The following is a 13,901-nucleotide window of genomic DNA, read 5'->3' on the forward strand; positions in this document are numbered from 1 at the left end:
TTAATTCCTCTTGGACCCAACTTGGATCTCTTAGGATCGAGTGCCTTATAAAAAGCTACACAACCCCATACTCTAAAATATGACAAATTTGATTTTCTTCATTTCCAAATTTCATATGGTGACACATGTGTCTTCATAGATGTAATTCTATTGTGTATATGGCATGCAGTAAACAATGCTTCACCCCATAAATATTTTGGAGTATTAGCATTAATCATCATAGAATTAATCATTTCAGTGAGTATCCTATTTTTTCTTTCTGCCAAACCATTTTGTTGTGGTGTATATGGTGCAGTTCTTTGATGTACAACACCGTGCTCTTCACAAAAATTATAATATTCACCACCTTTATCATTATGAAGGCATTTAATTTTCCTTCCCTTTTGGTTTTCAACTTCAGCTTTATAGCGCTTAAAACACTCAAAAGCTTCATCTTTATTAGACAATAAATAAACATAAGTGAACTTAGAACAATCATCTATAAATGTGATAAAATATCTTTTTCCTCCTCTTGTTTAAATACCATTAAATTCACATATGTCAAAATGTATTAAGTCTAATAAATTTGTATTTCTTTCAGCAGTTGGAAAAGGTTTCTTAGTCATTTTCGCTTGAATACATGTTTTACATTTATCATTGTAATCATCATTGCAAGCAAATAAACCAAGTGTATGCATGTATTTTAAAGATCTAAAATTTATATGTGCTAAACGTAAATGCCATAAATGAGAGAAAGATTCAACAATATAAGCAGAAGAATTCACTTTATTATTAATACTTAGTTTGAACATCTCATCACAAGAATACCCCTTCCCAACAAACATTCCATTTTTCGACATTATTAACTTGTCGGACTTTAGAACAGTCTTTATACCATTCTTACATAATAAATTTGCAAACACAAGATTCTTTCTAATTTCTGGAACATGTAGTACATTGAGCAACGTCAATTTCTTCCCAGAAGTAAACTGAATTTCAACGGTTCCTTTTCCTAGAACTTTGGCGGAATTATGATTCGCCATTAAAATCTCTTGATTGTTCGTTGATGCTTCATATGTCGTGAATTATGCCTTGTCATTGCACACATGTATAGTAGCCCCTGAGTAATCGGATGATTTTATTGTTGCTGCCATATTTAGTTCGATAATTATGCCAATATGCATCATTGATTCAATTGCAACAATGTTATCAATTCTAGAGTTTTCCACCATATTTGCGCTATTGGTCTTATTGGCATATTCCTCACTTGCTTTTCTGTGTCTACAATCACGAATGTAATGACATTTCTTTCCACAATGGTAGCAAACACCATTTGCATTCTTTTGATTGTTGTTGGAATTGGTCTTCTTAAACTTCCCTTTGTCAATTTTGACTTTGAAGTTCTTTTTATATTTGTTTCCTTCGACAATGTGAACTTTAGAGAAATCTTGATTTGCAAAATTCTTATCACGATTTCGAGTTTCCTCTTCAATTTGAATACCCTTTTGCAAATCCTCCAAACTAATATCTTCCACCATGTGTAGAAGTTTCTTTCTATAGTCATTCCATGTTTGGGGTAATTTTGCCATAATCGCCCCAACTATCATAGGATTTGGAATAACTATTTTGAGTTCACGAAGCTTTGAGATCAAGACCAATAATTCATGAACTTGGTCTAGGATGAGTTTGTTATCAAACATAGTGAATTCATAATATTTGAACATTAAAAATTTATTGGTACATCTTTTCTCCGTTGTGTACTTGTGTTCAAGTGCTTCTCAAATTTCCTTCGGAGATTGAATGTGGGCGTACAGATCATATAAGCGATCATATAATGTGCCTAAGATGTGTCATCGACATACCAATTCATCTTCTTCACGCTTCTTTCGATTTACAACTATTTTGTCCGAGTCTTTGTCACTTGGTTCACAAATAGACTCTAATTTCGGGTCCAACACATATCTAACATTTAGAACAGTAAGCATGAAACGCATCTTGTCCTTCCATTGGGTGAAATTTGATCCATCAAATTTGTCTAACTTGTAGACATCTTGATTGATAATCTTCAAAGCCATGTTATCAGATTTGTTCTCCATGACGAATATAACACTTTAAGATTGTTAGAGTTAATGTAGAAATTTAGAGAATAATCCGAATAATGACTTTGAGGTGCGACTTGAATCGTTTCCTTAAAGTGTTATTTGCTCCCACTCGAATGAGTTTGCTAAAGGGTTCTTGGCAAATCACTTTCAGGATACAACAAAGTATGGAATATTCAATTAGCAAAACCGAATTGTATTCCCTTAGAAAGAACTAGAAAGAAATTGTATGAATGTGATGGAGAAAATAGAGAGTAAGGAATGTAGAAATAAATTTCTGAAATTGTGTATGAAACACTATGCCATAATAGGTATTTATAGGCATTAATGCACCCGTTCATTGAGTCATTTCAATTCAGTTGAAGATATACAACTCTTCTTAAAAGTGTTGATCCAAAAGACATATCTTTTATTTAGAATTTTCAGAAAATAAATATTGACTAATTATATTTTTTAATTCTACTCATATAATTTGAGTAAGCATCATGTCTTTTAACCAAAAGTTGCAACCATTCAACAAAATATACAAGGGTTGAATGAAACCCAACCTTTTGTGCCGACTGTACATATGATGCACAACAATACAGCACCAAATCATATACATACATACATATATATATATATATATAATATACATATTCATGAAATATTATATACATATATATATTATTATATTCATGATATATATATATATATATATTCTTGAAATATTCAACATCTTTTCCACCTCACAGTTTAATGTCAATTCTCATACTAACATTATAAAATATTGTGCCATAAACATGAGTTAGTAGAGAGTCCAGAAGAGTCTCCTTAGCATTTCTAATGAGGTCAATCTATTAGTATCTTACTCAATTTTTTCAGACTATTGTGGAAGTAAACTTGGCATTCGTGTCGTGTTTCCTATGTTCGTATCGTTTTCGTGTCATATACAATATCTTAACATGTCGTGTTGTGTAACACCCGTTAAAATGAACGGGTAATATGACTAGACCCGAAATCGATCCGTTAATATTAACATGTAATATGACCCGGCTCATTACTAGATCTTTCGAGACCTTTCACGTAGGCTTGGTAATTTCTTGGTAGGTCGAGTCATAGTACGCGTTAATATTAACGAGTTGAGTTCGAGTCGAGTCATATTACCTGTTTATTTTAACAGGTGTTACACGACACGACCATCTAAGATATCGAGTATAATACGAAAAAGACATGAACACGAAAAACATGACATGAATGCCGGTTTCTTAAAACAAACAAACAAAAACAAAACGGCCGGCCGGACAACGAGAAAAGACGTCGACAACATGTCATCAACCAATAAAGTAATCCAATCCATCCTGGAACTAAATTCTTTGTTGTATCATAGGATTCATCGGATTTCCACGTCATTAACTTCTGCGGTTGAGCATTTAATTATTTTTTATTAATAAATAATAATATTATAATTATTCATGTAATCTTCTTACTTGGCTTATTACATTTCTTTTGTCCTCGTGCATTTGACTTCTTAAAACGGAATAAAACTATAAAACTCTGCTTGGAAGACTTTAAATTTCACAATTTTTCCAATTTTCCATTGGCTTTTCACTTTTCCAGATCCTCTTCTTCTTCTTCTCCGATTTTTTGAGTGAGGTGTGTTCGGACGACCAGCAGAATCAATAGCCATGCCGTCGCAGGAGTACATGGACAAGTTGCAGGCTCGCCAAAACTACCGAAATCTCTGGCACTCCGACCTCATGGGCACCATTCAGGCCGACACTCCCTGTAAAAATCTCTCTCTCTCTCTCTCTCTCTCTCTCTAAATTCGATCGATTTAGTATGTGATATGGTATTGTGAATGTTGTTGCAGATTGCTGCTTTGCGGCGTTCTGGTAAGCTTTGCTTATTTCATTGCTACTTTGCATTGTTAATTTTTTTACTGGATTTCTCAATGTAATGTGAGAATATTATTTTCTTGTGGAACCAGATCATAAATTATTCATACTCTAGCCACTTAGTACTACGGTCTAGTGATATTCCTATTCATTTGTAAGTGAGAGGTTTTAAGTTCGATTCTCGCCAAAGACGAATTTGAACCATTATTGCTAGCTTATTGTGAGGCTAACTAAATATTAGTTTGGTACTGAGGTGCTTTTATAAAAAGTGAGTATCATAAAAAGCTGAGCTCAAAAAGGTGTTTGGTAAACATTTAAAAACATCTTATTTTCACAGTTTTGAAGCAGTTTTTTTTTCTTTTCCAAAGTACAGCAATACCAAACCAGCCATAAGTCCACTTCCTCCCCCTTAGTGTAGATAATATCGTTTGTTAAAATTTTTTTTATCTATACTCGAATACTATTTAATCGTTATACATATAGTGTGGCTCGAGTTCTTTTGCACTGGATAGAGGCTAATGATTTTGCAACAAAAAAAAAAGACTTTAAAAATTCATTGCAAATTAATTTAAAAAAAGGCTTTGAATTGTCATAAAACTAGAATTTGATTCAGTTTTTTTCCCTTACTCTTGAATTCTTTTGACTTTATCCTTTGTTTTTTATTAATATTGTTGATGCACAAAACCGGAGGGGTCTTTGAACAATGTAAATCTGACCGTGAATCTGCAAGAAAGTAAAGAACACAAGATGTATCGTGGTTCACCCCCAATGTTGGGCTACGTCCACACTGATGTTGATATTGTTTCACTCTTAATGGTGAATATACAAGGAGGCTAGAGGCAGTGTGCTCTCTAGCCTATTTTCTGTGTTTGCCCTCTTTGAGATGTTTTCTCTCTTCCCATGGCCTAAACCTTGACCTCCCCTAATGAGGAGAGTGAGGAGTCCTTTTATAGAATAAGGGCTCCTCACTTATTACATAGTTGCCCCTTTATTTATTACATAATTACATTTGAGTCCCCCGAGTATTTATACGAGGTCTAAATACGGAGGCCCTAAATATGGTACAAACAAATATATTAGAACACTGTATGTCATTATCTACATGCACATTAATTTACCTATAACAATTATACCATAGGTGTAATATAATATCTCTTTGTTAAAATGATGCAAAATATTGTATATACTAACAACAAAACGTGCCTAACATATGTACTAATACATGGAAAATAATTTACCTATATTAAGAAATGTAGTTTGATGCATGATATTAAAAATATTATGTTACACCCATGTATATACAACAATAAAACATGCCTAACATAACTAACAATACATGGAAAATAATTTACCTACAAGTTAGAGAAATGTTATTTGGTTGGGTGTAGTATAATTTTTTTTTAAATAATTGGAACAAATTAAATATAACTAGGAGTAGTATAATTTTTTTATATAATTTAGAAAAAAAAATAATTTACCTACCTACTATTTGAAATGTTTATATCCAATGATGCAAAATGTTCATTACCTACCTGCAAATTAATTTCCAATAATTTACCTGCAACAATTATACCATGTGTGTAATGTAATATCTTTCTTTACAACGATACAAAATATTGTATATACCAACAACAAAACCTGCCTAACATATGTACTAGTACTCGGAAAATAATTTACCTATAACAAAAGAAATGCAATTTGATGCATAATATTAAAAATATTATGTAACACTCATGTTTATACAACAACAAAACGTCATGGAAAATTATTTACCTACAAGTTAGAGGAATGTTATTTGATTCAAAATATATAATATAGGTGTAGTATTTTTTTTTTTGAATATTTTTTTTAATAATTGGAACAAATTAATTTACCTACAAGTTACAAGAATGTTATTTGATTCAAAATATATAATATAGGCGTGGCATTTTTTTTTAATAATTGGAACAAACTAATATCACAAAAAAACATAAATTTCTAGTATGACATGGATACAATTAATGCAAACATTTTATATATTTTATTTCCCTTTTTCTACTACTTTGAATTTGGCATAAATTTAGGAATTTGGGAAACAGACCATAAAATATAAGTGGTATGGGTGTAAATAAATTGTATTAATAGGTCAATAGTGTTTTGATGTGGTTGCGAATTTTAAATTTGAGCTTATATTGGATTTTTAAAGAAATATGAGTTTTTATTTAGAAATAATAAATTGTAAGGGCCAAAATCTAAATCACCCAGGATTTTGACCATTCGATCAGGCAACGAGTTTTTTATCCCATTGTGGTGATATTAATTTACTTTGTTTTGCTGTAGTGCGCCATGTGCATCATACTTGCTCCGGAAACGAGCACTTTATAATGACATGTCAAGGTGGTTTATACTTTTGATTTTGCTTGAACCCTAATATGAACTGAGTGACCCTCCTTTGATATGAATACAGTGATAATTGTGCTTTTGTTTATCGTAGATATGTTTGCTGTGCTGGTTATATGCCCTGTAGCGGAAGGTGTGGGGAAAGTAAATGTCCTGAATTCTGCCTGGCAACTGAGGTATATATAAAATGAATGTAATTTTATGATTTTTTTATGTAGCCTTCGTCAAATCCTTGGTTTAACATCTATGCCCTTTGTTTCATAGTATTTGTCCTTTTTCTGGTAGATTTTACCACATTCTTGTTTTTTTCTTACTATCTTAGCTTCATGCCTTTTGTATAGAACGGACAGATTAATAGCTAATTATATATGAGTTGAGTATTTCTGAAAGTCCAAAAATCCTGATAGGAGACCGGCCGATAGAAAACGGTGACGATCCTGATGTCGTCCAACGAATTGATTAGCTAAATTTATGCATCTGAAAATGGTTAGATTTAATTTGGTTGCATCCCATGTAGCTAAAAATGCTCAAAGTTCAGCTGTATGGGATAGCACTAGGTGAGTTTGCCTAACGTGTGCTTTTACACAGAAATTTATTAGTAATCAGAAGAAGTATAGAGAAAAAGAAGATTTAAGGTTTTTTTTTTAACTTTTGAGAATTCATAGGCAGAGTGAAGAATAAGGAAGAGAAAAGAGAGTAAGTACAGAAGCAGATATCAACAGAACCAAACCAAGCCTTGAACAACACCTTTGTTTTGTTTAATTCGTCCAAGTTCAAACTTTTAGATGAGATTTCTTGTTTATATGCTTCAAATAGAATCCCTACTGACCCTTAGAAATACTAAAAGACTCTTAACTAGTAGAAGCTCTTAAAAAAAAAATAAAAAAACATAAGTTTTTAATATCACACCTACATTTGCTCTTAATAACATCACTAACTCTTAAGTGACCTCTAAAAATAGACTGAATCCAAATTTTATTCAACGATTATGTAAATTGATGGATATTTTTTGTATTTTTTATTGCCAACGGCGTTTCACTTTGGACTGACTGAAGTCTTCCAATGTGTTTAATCTTTGGCTTTTAGAGAACCTTGGTTGTTTTCCTAAGCAAACTGGTATTCCATCTTCTGATAAATTCTCTTGGCACATGTGGTTTGGCTAATTAGGCTCCTCCGAAACATAGAATGATAGAATATAATGAGAACTAGTGCAAATAAATAAATAAATAAATCATAACAAGTTGCTCAAATTTGGTTCTTTTGCCTATTGGTGCCTGTCTTCTAATGGCGTGATCAGAATCTGGTTCATTTGTTCAATGCTGTACAAACCAATCCATATGTTATCCGAATTTCATGGGTCATGAATATAATGACTTTGCTCAAATGCGGCTATAGTGCAGTTCAATTTATGCCCAATAAAGTAGGGTTTTCAGTTCATGGAGTTTTCCATAAGCAATCAATTATATGGAAAGAGTAAATGAAGCCTTGAAGGTTAATTTGCTTTAGGGATTGAATTTTAGTGGACAGACTGCAATGGACTTGTTTAGGTGTTTTACTCTTTCTTTCATTTGTGTACGCAGACAATCTTATTTAGGGTCAATTGCATGGTTGCCATTATTTTATTACTTTAAGTTGGAGCTACACATAGCTTCTCTTCCCGTAGTTTCTAATTTTCATCCTATGCTCGACGTTCCAGGTTTTCCTGTGCTTTGGGAATTCAGTGGCCTCAACCCGCCATCTGTTGCAAGATGAATTCAATATACAGACAACGCAGTGTGATAATTGCATCATTGTAATCTCTCTTGCAACACAATATTCTGGTTTATAAATCTTTGTAGCAGAGCTCCATTGTGCTTTCTAATTTATAGTAATATGTTATTCAGCTGTTAATTACATTTCTCCTTGTTAACAGGGTTTCATGCTCTTCCTAAAACAAATTGCGTGCATCTTTTCCATAGTTGCGATGATTGTTGGAAATCAAGAAATCTCACGAGCATCTCATTTGTTGAGTTGTCTGTCTGACATGGTGTACTGCACGTAAGTTCCTTTCTTTTTCCATTGTGTTAAAGTTCTAATTGAAGTGTTTTTAGTTGAACGAGAAGTAGAAATAAGGATAAGCTCAAAAACTCAAATACAATGGAGAGAAGATTATGATGGTGGTGCTCTCTGTTGAAACTTGCACAGAGAGTAAACTGCATATATATTTGCTTCACACACTCTGTGCACAACGGTTGGGTTACAAAGCATATAGAAAGAGAATGATCTCTGCCACACATCTAGATGGACACAAGGAGATCTTCACACCTGTTACAAAACCCTTTTTACAATATGACCTCTACACTTGGTTTAATTACCAAAGTGAATACACAATTAGACACAAGACTTATTTACTTCTAATATTCATGTAAGCTCAATAGCTTATACACTAACACTCCCCTTTAAGCTTTGAGCTGATATAACTCCAAGTTTGTCCCTGAGATAGTTGAATCTGTCCTTTGGTAATGCCTTGGTGAAAATGTCTGCCACTTGTTCTTTGGTAGGACAGTAAACCAAGTCAATTATCCCTTGCTGCAAGGCATCCTTGATGAAGTGATATCTCCTGTCAATGTGTTTTGTCTTCTGGTGAAACACGGGGTTCTTGGATATTGAGATTGCAGATGTGTTATCACACTGCAGAGGGGTTGCATCAACTTGTAACTCTCCAAAATCTTCCAGAACAAATCTGAGCCATATGGCCTGAGCTGTGGCTTCAGAAGCACTGATATACTCGGCTTCTGCAGTAGAAAAAGCAACACATTGTTGTTTCACAGAGGCCCATGAGAACACTCCACTTCCAAAAGAAAATGCATAGCCTGAGGTGCTTTTGCTGTCTTCAAGAGATCCTCCCCAGTCACTATCGCAAAAACCAATTAAGACTGCCTTCTTGCCTTTCTCATACTTCAAACCATAGTCCAATGTGCCCCTAACATATCTGAGCACTCTCTTAGCTGTTCCATAGTGTTTATTGGTAGGACAATGCATATATCTAGCTAATAAACTAGCTGCATACATTATATCCGGCCTTGTGGCAGTGAGGTACAACAGACTTCCTACAATCTTCCTGTACTGCTCCTCATTTGCTGCACCACTTCCATCATCTTTACTTAATTTCTCAGAAGTAATGAGAGGTATGGAGACAGGTTTACACTCCTTTAGACCAAATTTATCCAATAAGGAAGAAGCATACTTCCTTTGATGGATAAAAATGCTAGTATATGTTTGTATAACCCCCATCCCCAAGAAATGATGAAGTACCCCGAGATCTGTCATCTCATATTTATCTTTCATGTCTTCTTTGAACTCATCCAGCATCTCCTGGTTATTTCCAGTGTATACTATGTCATCAACATAGATAGAGACAATTAGGATGTCCTTATCTCCCCTTGTCTTAATATAAAGAGTTGCTTCACTCAAGCTCTTTATGAATCCACACTGAGTGAAATAACTATCAATCTCTCCATACCAGGCTCTAGGTGCCTGCTTCAATCCATACAGAGCCTTATACAATCTGTAGACTTTATCTTCTTTGCCATTAATCACAAATCCTTCGGGTTGTTCAACATAGACTTCTTCCTGTAGTTGTCCATTCAGAAATACAGATTTAACATCAAGTTGATATAGTTTCCAGCTTCTCTGTGCAGCAAGAGCTATCAAAGTCCGGATTGTATCTAGTCTAGCAACCGGAGCAAATGTCTCATTGTAATCAATTCCTGGTTTTTGCACATACCCCTTGGCAACTAGTCGTGCCTTGTTCTTTTGTACTGATCCATCCAGGTTCAACTTGGTTTTGAATACCCATTTCACCCCAATAACATGTTTGTCACTTGGTCTATCCACCAATTCCCAAGTTCTATTCTTCTCAATCATGGTCAGTTCTTCTTCCATAGCTTTTATCCAAGCTTGATCTTGAGCAGCTTCTTCGAATTTTTCAGGTTCCACAATACACAAATTGCACTATGCCATAATATCATTTATGTTTCTCCATTTTACTGGAGTATGATCATAAGACTGAGGAATCTCAACAGATTCTTGAATGCTGCTTTCTTGTTCTTCAGTATGAGAGAATGTAGAGGAACTGGAGGCACAGTCTTGAATTTCACCCAACCCATGTGAATTCTGAATGTGGGTCACAGCAACAGAGTTCTCTGAATGTTCCTTCCAATTCCAGGTCATAGTTTCATAAAAAACTACATCTCTTGAAAGAATTAACTTCTTAGTGCATGGATCAAACACTCTGTATCCCTTCTCACATGTAGCATATCCAACAAACACACATTTGACACTCTTAGCATCTAGTTTCTGTCTCATTTCAGATGGTATATGCACATAGCAGATTGATCCAAATACTTTTAGGTGACCAATTCCTGGTTTTCTGCCACTGTATGCCTCAAATGGTGTCAGATTATCCAGTGCTTTTGTAGGTGATCTGTTTAGAATGTACACTGTTGTATGCACTGCCTCAGCCCACAGAAAATATGGCATGCTTTTATCATGAAGCATTGTCTTGGCCATCTCTACAACTGTTCTATTCTTCCTCTCCACTACTCCATTTTGCTGTGGAGTATAGGCCATAGACAGTTGTCTTTGTGTTCCTTCAGCCTCTAAGAATTGGTTGAATTCATTTGATACAAACTCACCTCCTCTGTCACTTCTTAGGTACTTTACTTTGAAACCACTCTGCAATTCTACCATGGCTCTAAACTTCTTGAAACAAGTTAGAGCCTCAGATTTTTGTCTTAGGAAGTAAACCCATGACATTCTTGTATAGTCATCAATGAGAAGCATAAAGTACTTATTCCCAGAAATTGATTCATTTTGCATAGGACCACACAAATCAGTGTGTATAAGCTCTAGAGGACTGCTTGCTCTCCAAGCTTTCTCTTTTGGAAACCAATCACGATGTTGTTTCCCAAACTGGCATCCTTCACATACACCATCAATGTTTTCAAGATGTGGAAGACCATGTACCATTTCATTTTCTCTGAGTTGTTTAAGGCTCCTGAGATTTAGATGTCCTAATCTCTTGTGCCAAATCCAGGTAGAATTTGTATCGGTGCTAGCTTTCAGAACAAGTTGGCTGTTTTTCCACAGAGAAAGAGGATAACATCTATTTTCCTTCTTCTTAACATTGATCACAAGATTATCAAGAGAAGGTCCATCAAATACACTACACAAGCCTCCTCCAAACAAGAGATAGTATCCATGCTCATCCATTTGCCCAACGCTCAGTAAGTTTTCCTTTAATCCTGGCAGATGCATAACCTCCCTGATATACTTCTTGCCTCTATTAGTGTCTATTTCCAATGAACCCATTCCAGCAACATTCACTAACACACCAGTAGGCATTTGCACTTTTCCAGCAACATTTGTTTTTATGTCAACAAGCAGATTAGCATCTCCTGTCATGTGGTTACTACAACCACTATCAATATACCAGTTTCCATTGACATTTGACTCTGAGATCGCACTATTAGCATAGAACAAATTCCCTGTCACTTCCACTTGATTTGCAGAGTTTGCCTTTTGCACAGTCTTCCCTACAGTGCATTCTCTAGCCCAATGACCAAATTTATCACAATTATAACACTTAGGTTTCCCCTTATATCTACATTCACCAAAATGGAATTTGGAACACACTCTACACTGTGGTTTAACTGCATCTTGCTTCACATACCCAGAAGAGTTTGAGTTCTGTGTAGGATTAGTGAATGACCTCTGTTGAAACTTAGGCTTAGATTCCCATTTCTTTCCCTTCGAATTCAAGTGCTTATAGGATTTGAATGTACCAGTTTGAGCATTTCCACTGGTTTGTCCTTTTGGACTCACAGAGAATGAGGCAAAAGCCTTTTCAGTGACATCAACACTATGCAAATCAAATCGTTGTTCTTGACTCTTCAAAATTGCTACAACCTCCTGCAGTTCTACAGTTTCTAAGCACTTGGTATTTTCAATAACTAGACATATGGGATCATATGGTTTACTGAGACTAATGAGAACTTTTTGTACAAGCCTTTCATTAGACAGAATCTCACCAAATGTTTTCATCTGATTGATCAATTCATTTAGCCTAGTAAGATACCCAGACAGAGTTTCATCATCACGCATCCTAGCATACTCAAATTCACGTCTCAGATTTTGTAGTTTCACAGATCTTACCTGATCACCACCATGATACTCACCATATAACAGATCCCATGCCATCTTCGCAGAATCTGCATTGGCTATTCTAGGGAATATTTGATCCGAGACCGCATTCTGGATAATACCCAGAGCTTTTGCATCTTGCATATATGCTGCGACCATTTTCTCATCGTCTTCTTCTTCCTCTGAGCTTCCTTCAACCTTCTTCTTCTTTGTTTCTGAGACCGTAATCCCCTTTTCAACTAATTTCCATAGCCCGTGAGATTTGAAGATCGTCACCATCTTGATTCTCCAGAACTCGTAGTTCTCACCGGAGAAGATCGGAGTTCTCACCTCAGAATTTCCAGATCCAGCCATCTCTTAGCTTAGACGAGACGAACACAAATCGAAATCGGATTCTATGGAATTTCGGCGACTTCGCCTGAACCGGAACGAGCTCGAGTGTAGCTCGATTGCTTCACAGTTTACTCCCAGATCTCAAATGATCGAACAAGGCTCTGAGGCCATGTTAAAGTTCTAATTGAAGTGTTTTTAGTTGAACGAGAAGTAGAAATAAGGATAAGCTCAAAAACTCAAATACAATGGAGAGAAGATTATGATGGTGGTGCTCTCTGTTGAAACTTGCACAGAGAGTAAACTGCATATATATTTGCTTCACACACTCTGTGCACAACGGTTGGGTTACAAAGCATATAGAAAGAGAATGATCTCTGCCACACATCTAGATGGACACAAGGAGATCTTCACACCTGTTACAAAACCCTTTTTACAATATGACCTCTACACTTGGTTTAATTACCAAAGTGAATACACAATTAGACACAAGACTTATTTACTTCTAATATTCATGTAAGCTCAATAGCTTATACACTAACACATTGAACATTCTCAACCAACGTTTGTTGGAAGTTACTAATTTTGCATTTGCTTTTTTCTACAGGGTCTGTGCATGTATGCAGGTAACCAAGTGGTTTTTTTTACTCGTAGTTCAAATTTAAAATTCCGAAATGTGAAACTAGAACGAAAATCAGATGAACATCATCGTCAGCTGACTTCTGACTTGGGATTTTGCAGACACAACACAAGATTGAAATGGACAAACGAGATGGCCAGTTTGGACCGCAACCTATGGTAGTGCCTCAGTTTCTGCAGATGTCTCGCATTGATCAGCGAGTTCCACCCTCAGTTGGATATCCACGATCTGGCCTTTAAGTCTAGCTGATTTTAACACATTTATGCATCCAATCTATGGCGGTCGTTTTGTTCTGTTGTGTTACATGTTGGTTTGCAAGTATTGTCACTTTGAAGTTCCAACTTTTGTGTCTTCTTAGATATACTTGCAAGAGGGTTGACTGATGTATTTGTTATTCATTTATATGTGCTTTGC

General features: G+C 35.2%; 1 protein-coding gene across 1 annotated transcript; it reads left to right on the top strand.

The window, feature by feature from the left end:
- Positions 1 to 3,745: 3,745 nt before the first annotated feature.
- LOC114825660 (uncharacterized) lies at positions 3,746 to 13,726 on the top strand. Its single transcript, XM_029104693.2, has 8 exons — positions 3,746 to 3,845; positions 3,931 to 3,952; positions 6,275 to 6,331; positions 6,429 to 6,510; positions 8,031 to 8,126; positions 8,247 to 8,371; positions 13,455 to 13,473; positions 13,589 to 13,726. Exons 1-8 carry the CDS (start codon positions 3,746 to 3,748, stop codon positions 13,724 to 13,726), a joined length of 639 nt encoding a protein of 212 aa, XP_028960526.1.
- Positions 13,727 to 13,901: the final 175 nt, after the last annotated feature.

Source organism: Malus domestica, chromosome 06 (genome assembly GCF_042453785.1).
Source record: "Malus domestica chromosome 06, GDT2T_hap1".
NCBI lineage: Eukaryota > Viridiplantae > Streptophyta > Magnoliopsida > Rosales > Rosaceae > Malus > Malus domestica.